The sequence below is a fragment of the Belonocnema kinseyi genome, chromosome 3, assembly GCF_010883055.1.
Source record: "Belonocnema kinseyi isolate 2016_QV_RU_SX_M_011 chromosome 3, B_treatae_v1, whole genome shotgun sequence".
Classification (NCBI taxonomy): domain Eukaryota; kingdom Metazoa; phylum Arthropoda; class Insecta; order Hymenoptera; family Cynipidae; genus Belonocnema; species Belonocnema kinseyi.
In genome coordinates this window covers 56,909,992-56,916,844 of record NC_046659.1, presented here as the reverse complement: position 1 = coordinate 56,916,844, position 6,853 = coordinate 56,909,992, and the positions used below count along the sequence as shown (strand labels likewise).

General features: G+C 34.6%; 1 protein-coding gene across 4 annotated transcripts in view; it reads right to left on the bottom strand.

Moving 5' to 3' along the window:
• Nucleotides 1–769: 769 nt before the first annotated feature.
• The window catches only part of LOC117170024 (ATP-binding cassette sub-family G member 4-like), an 80,541-nt gene continuing 74,457 nt past the window's right edge, over nt 770–6,853 (bottom strand). For 2 of the 4 annotated variants that reach the window (XM_033356541.1, XM_033356542.1), the window contains exons 9-11: nt 3,453–3,709; nt 1,371–1,525; nt 770–1,281 (exon numbers count right to left, since the gene is read on the bottom strand). In XM_033356541.1, coding sequence (XP_033212432.1) covers nt 1,086–1,281; nt 1,371–1,525; nt 3,453–3,709 — 608 coding nt within the window. In that variant the 3' untranslated portion in view covers nt 770–1,085. Of the gene's footprint in view, nt 1,282–1,370; nt 1,526–3,216; nt 3,285–3,452; nt 3,710–6,853 lie in introns of those variants that run through there. The other 2 variants (XM_033356543.1, XR_004466709.1) reach the window with 2 other exon arrangements.

The following is a 6,853-nucleotide window of genomic DNA, read 5'->3' as shown; positions in this document are numbered from 1 at the left end:
GAATAAAGGAAGATATTTTCTTTGAATTTTCGCTATTTTTCTCGAAAATCTGACATTTTTATTATTTTTAATGATATCTGTTCTTTCTTCTTTCTGACTGGGAAAATAAAAAGTGTCAAAAATTCAGACATAGAAAAAATTTTGAATCAATTTAGAAATCATCCAATTTAAAACAGGCAAATTTTTCGATATCACTAATTATTTCATCCAAATTAAATTTATTTTTTTATGTTTATTCATGTTCTTATAAATGAAGAAAAATTGAAAAGAAACATATGTATATTACAAGAATCAGATGATGTTTCGTTAACAGTTGCGAACGTACAATCCTGTGAGATATTTTTTCTACACGTATCACACCCGTAATCACAATAAAATCTAAAAACGTTGACTCACTAACAAAGAGAATTATAGATATTTCTGCAGGCAAGTTTGGAAGTAAAACTTCTTTCGAGACGGGAGTGAATTGATAAAAGCATACGAACGTACGTAAGACCAAACAATTGCTCTAAACAAAAAACTCCTTTCCGATATCCCCACTACTGCCCCACTAACCAAAGCATGCTTATGCCCCCCTCGCCCACCCTGTCTCTCTTCTACTCTTGCATACTCTCTCACTGGTTTTTTTGTCCATTAAAGTATTAGACGATTAAATGTAGAAAATTCAATGATAATTTTTTTAAAATGTTTAATAAGAATCTTTTCCAATATTTGAAATATTATTAGTTAAACTATAACTTTGTACTTTCGTTTCAGACTTACCCCTATCAACCGTAGATAAATTTTGAAGGGCCTCTTAGTAATAATTAAATAGAAAAATATTTTGTCCTAAACTGTTTTGTGGATGATGTATTGTCCTTTTAAAATAAAATTTTGTTCAAAACAGTAATATTATTAAAAAGGTAACTGTCGTATTTAGTTATAATATTTAGGATTTTTACTAGGAAAATAATATGTACATACAAATAATTATATAACTCAGTGATACAAAGTTTACAAAATGCAGAGCAATGATAAAAAATATCTTAATTAGCATTCTAATATTTAGCTAGCTATACATTTTAAATTAAGTACTTGTTCATGTCCTAACGATTAAATCTCTGTTTGAGCCTTAATCTTAATAACAAAAAGGCACTTGTATCTAAAATGATATAAAATACAACCAGCATGACTATATTGTACCAATATTCAACATGCTTCATTCCAACTTCCTGTAAAAGCTTACTTGGATAAGCAAAATGGCAGTAGTCTTTTGAACACTTCATCTTTAATCTGTCGTATCTAAAGAGCAAAACAACATTGAAATTACATGTAAGAGCATATTTTTCAATTAATTATTTTGAAAACAGATTCTTTCTAAAGTGTCTCACCCGTAAATGGCAGCCATTATTCCTTCAAAACCATATTTAAGGAAAGAGATGTGAAACAACCATTGTAAGTACGGCTGTGCATCGTGTAAATGTACGAAAAAGCCACTAAATATTGTGAACGGTAGAATTATCAGTGGTCCAAAAATGACGCCATTCTGTGGAAAAGTAAAGAAGATAGAAAATTAAAAATATATAATTATATCATTTTTGAACAATTTAATATAATAATATAATGTATATAATATAATATAATTTAATATAATAATAATTATTATTATTGTAGATAGGCCTGTTTAATTAAATCTCGAAGAACTGCGGTTTAACCTAATGTATTAGCCTTTATTTGAAAACTCTGGTAAAACATAGGCCTACCCACGTATCTTCCTCATTACTAAAGTATTATTTAAAAATTTAATTCCTTTAGCTTGAGTATGTTTGTCGTCGGATGACTCTACTTCGCTTGTTAAGGACCTCGGAAAATTTTACTTTACTAGAGTGGGCTCAAATTCGGTTTTATGAATTTAATCACAACCAGTGATAACCCGCGGCTGCATCCGACTTTATTAGAAGTATACATGAATTTGCCTGGACGTGACCAGGGGGGAGGAAAACTGTAGAAAGCCATCTTCCCCGGTACAGCCAGCATTCAGTATTATGAATTTGAATGATCATTTTTCATTGCTCATTGCTCACCCTTGATGTATCCGGACCATCAAGTGTACACAATCATCCTCGGAGTCAAAACTCTCGGCCAACATTAGTTGAAATGCTCGAAATGGCTTAACATACGCAACTCTTCCGAAGTCGAGATTCGCCGCCCAGGTGAAAAAGTTATGTCGTTTATAAATAGTGGTCAATAACATAATAATTTTCATTTGTTTATATATTTTTCTGTGCAAAACAAATGATAAATATCAGTTTTCTGTCTACAATATAAAGATTTTATATAACTTTTTCACTTGAACGCGCAGAAAGCGACATCGCTTGTTCAAATAGTAAAGTGACATGATAAAAAATAGTACAAAGTTGTTGCTATGTTGAAGTAAGTTTGTTGCAATTTTTATGTAATGCTGATGTGAGGCTTACAATTATAATGTAAGATGCTAAAGTGTTAATGCATGTGTTAGTACATGATTGTCTACCTACACGGAGAAAGTTATAGATATTGAAAAGCAGATATTTAAAACTTTGATATTTAACCATATTATATAGATATTACGATAATACTATAATACGATAATATCGTCTATTCAACATACAAAATATTAAAGGGCAATATCTGTTTATATTGAAAGTATAAAATATGTGATATTAACAGTTAATATCTAAGATATTAAAGAAGCTAAATTTTATCGGAGCAAGGTCGCTGAAGTGTGGCATGGCGACAAAAGATTTTGTCTGTATCTTGAGCTTTCATCGTGTGTATTGTGGTTTTTCGGATATCTATTGCACTACAAGTTTTGGTGGAAAATGAATTAAATGTTTTTGTATATGTTATAATTTTCTCAAGAAAATGAGGACTCAGCTACAGGCATCTTTCAGATTAGTCTTGAACAGTGTGTTATCTGTTTAACACAAAAATCGCATAATTATGCAAAAAGCCGAATGCTTGAGGATTCGGATTTTCAAAACAGAGGACTACGATGTTAACATTCTTTTGCATTTTATAGAAAATGGCATGCTTCATAGGTAATTTTTGCACAATTAAAAAATATTTCTTGAATATCTTAGATTCTGCCCTTTAATATCTTGGATATTGTCAGTTAAAATCTTCTTTTTAATATCTACGGATGCTCTACTTCAGTATTTAGATTTCTGCCCCATTGTTAAATCACTAAGATATTACCTATTAATATCTAGATAGTCTGTGCCAACATCTATTTTTCTCCGTCTACAAGGGTTAAATTCTCAAATCTGAAATTGATTTGATACACTTTTAAAATTTAAATAATTAATAAAATAATAGACTTAACTTCTATAAATAATTTAAGGTGCTCAGTTCCCTGAGATTGATAAGATGAATTTTATTCTACCTTATGTTGTATATCTTATAATAATAAATTAAATTCTTTATTTCTTTACCTGAATATTCATCACTATCCCGATAATGAGGCCAATGTTCTGAGCTACTAGACTGATAGCGATGCAGATTAAAACATAAAGAAAGAGTCTCTTTACTTCCAGCACTTGGCCACTCATGTAATACACTATCAAAGTATAAATAAATGTGGCTGTGATTTGTAGAGGAAAGTCAGCCAATTTATTGGCCAAGTAGAAAGAACGAAGCTTATACCATCGGTTAAAGTGCTCTCTCGCCAAAACTGGTACTTCCAATGGAACTGCAATATAGAATTAGAATATTTCAATTTTATTATTATTCAATAAAATTAAGTGATTCAAACAATCAATAAAAAATTAGTATGCAAAAACTATTAGTAATTATTATGTTATATATGTTTATATCATTGTTAAGGTAAAAAGATTAGAAGCTCTAAGGCCGCATCCAATTTGGTATTTAAATAAAAGAGACTAAGGAATATTTGCATGATTTTAAATTTGTAGAATTACAAAGAAATTAATTTCTTAAAATAAATTTTGCATTAGGGATGAGTGGGGTATGGTGCATGTGTTAAATCTTGGAACATCACATACGGGACACCAAGGCCGAAAATTTTGGTTGAGATTGTTGCAGTGCCTGATAATAGGTCGGTTGCTTCATTGGTAATACAGAACAATTCAGAGAACTTGTGCATTTTACCTAGACGGCAAAATTCTATATAATGTGAAATTATATATCATATTTCACACTATGTAGAAACTATGTATAATTTTTCTGCCTGGGTATTATTTTCATTCAATTTTTTTATAATGGAAAAACGTTTTTAAATCAAGAAATAAATCTAAATTTAAATCAATATTAAATTCAAAATTTTATGTACTACCTATATTAATATTTTAATTTTTAAAACAAGGCGAATGAAATATGATTTACTATGATCTGTGTTTAACAGTATATAAATAGAAAATTTAAGAATACATTTTAAACCTCGGTTGGCTTTTCATGAAACAAAATTTTGGAGTTCAATAAATGATTTCTGCACAATAGCAGCTTCAATTTATTTCTTTTCTTGTCCCAAAATCTTGTTTTATTTATTTGTTTATTTCTATACAAATGTCCACGTTTTGACACCCCCTGAACCCGAATAACAGGTTTTTACGAATGTGTCTGTCGGTCTATCTGTCTGTCTGTCCGTTCGTGGATGGTTTTTTTGTTAGCACGATAACTTTCGAAAGAATTGGCAGATTGGATTGTCCTTTGTTAAACTCGTTTAGTATTTAAAAATTAAGGTCAAGTCCCTTATATTCCGAAATTTTCTGTAGGGATATTCATAATAATCAAACAGACGAACAAATAATCTAAGGATTTTTTTTTGATAAAACTAAAATTTACCAGAGTTTTATAGCATTTGCAAAATTTCGAAAAACACACAAAAATGAACACCTGAAGCCAAATAACGCACGATATAAAAAATGCAAGAAAAGAAAAATTTTGATTTTTGAATTCCCTGCAAGGTTATCATAACAACTTTTTGAATTTTCCTGAAAAATCGAAAATTCAAATTTTGACGGCATAAAAAATAATAGAAAATTAAAAATTACAATTTTTCAATCAAACCGAAGGGCCTATGACAAAGCCACCGAAAGCATCCTCGGGTTGCGGAAAGAAGGTCCCTGTACCAAGGGTTTCTGCTGAATATGGTTACAAAAATAAATAGGCAGTCGCGGACAATTGTCTAGGGGTGGTCCCGAAGAAATTAACCCCCAAGCGGAGGTGTGAAACCCGTGCCGAAAGCTGAACGGCACCTGGGTGAGGTATCTAGAACGGTGACTCTTGGATACCGGGCGACCTCTCAGAGTACGCAGCCTTATCCTTGCATGCGGGGCTCTACAAGGATGGACGAACCCCTTTCCCTAGCTTCTCGTGGGAACAACAATGACAACACCAAACATAGATGTAGTAAGAGCGGGTCAAAACAACAGAACGCGCAGGGCTCCCGACAATGGGTCGGCCAACAATGCCGACCAATCTAGAGCTGGGAGAGCCAATGACAATGGATTCAATGCGATGGATCGGCGGGATCTCGCGACCTTTGGGTGGACGGAACAACTGAATCACGACTTGCTAGAGTGCTACGATGCGAGTGTGGTCCGTGAAGGGGTTACATGACACGGCTCCATGCTCTGTGGTGCGAGAAACACCCGGAGCTATCGCACTTTTCGCAGCAACGTCTGCGAAACCATGCTGAACTACTCCGTAAAGGGGGCTATATAAGCGGAACGCCTACTCTACCACAGCTAGAACAAGCCGGCAACAAAGAAAGAGAGGCGACACTAAGACCAACCGCGGGCAGGCATCCAATAGATGAAGACCGATGCTTTACGACCCGGAGAAACATCAACATTAAGGTTTCTCTTAAGCCTAAAGATCTGGCTGAAATGGATGACGAGCTTCGTGAACATTTTTTCGGTGAATCCGACCTCTGGGATATCAATTATTGTGTGTATAATGCAGCGAGAACTTTGGCCGATGCGAACCGTAAAACAAAACCAACGGCTGATCATAAGACCAAAAGACGAATGCATCAACTTGCCATAAAGATAGGCTGAGCAAGACAGTACGCGTCCCGCATTAAATGTGTGATTGGCTACATCACATCTGGCAGGAATTTTACCGCCAAGGTTCGAAAGTTCGCGCGCGAACTCCGGACCCATTATCACACACTTAACAAGTAAAAACTGCTGACCATCAGGCAGCATATTGTTGAGAGAATACGTATACAATTTGATGCTAAGAGAAGTCTAGAGCGGAGGGAGAGGTGGGTCAGAGAAAATCAATAGCTTCTCTCGGACCCATCTCGACTCTTCCAAGACCCTCCAGTTACTGTCGAACACCCACCCAAACCAGAGGAGGTCGAAGTATTTTGGAGAGAAGTCTACGAAGTTCAGGATAGACTGGACGAAGACTCAGAAAATATAAATAGCTTCAAGGAGTTATAAGTTGCCCTCATAACACCTGATAAAGAATGCCCACCCATCACTACCGAGGAGGTGAAAAAAGTATTAAGAGGGATGAAGAACTATTCCGCACCGAGACCAGATTGTATCAAAACCTTCTGGTGGAAGAAGTTTTCTTCAACCCATCAGCATTTGGTCCGTATTTTCACCTCATATTTGAAGTCGGAAGAGCCGATTCCAGAGTGGTTGGTGGAAGGGCGCACAAAACTCCTGCCGAAAATAGGCAACTTAGCTGACCCGAAGAACTACAGGCCAATAACTTGCCTTAACACGCTTTATAAGATATTCACAGATATCCTAAATGGTAGGATTGTTCGGGCAATTGAACCTGTGTGACAAGAAATGTATGAACAACGAGGCTCAAAGAAAGGCGTAGCCGGATGTCGGGAGAACCTGCTCATCGATAG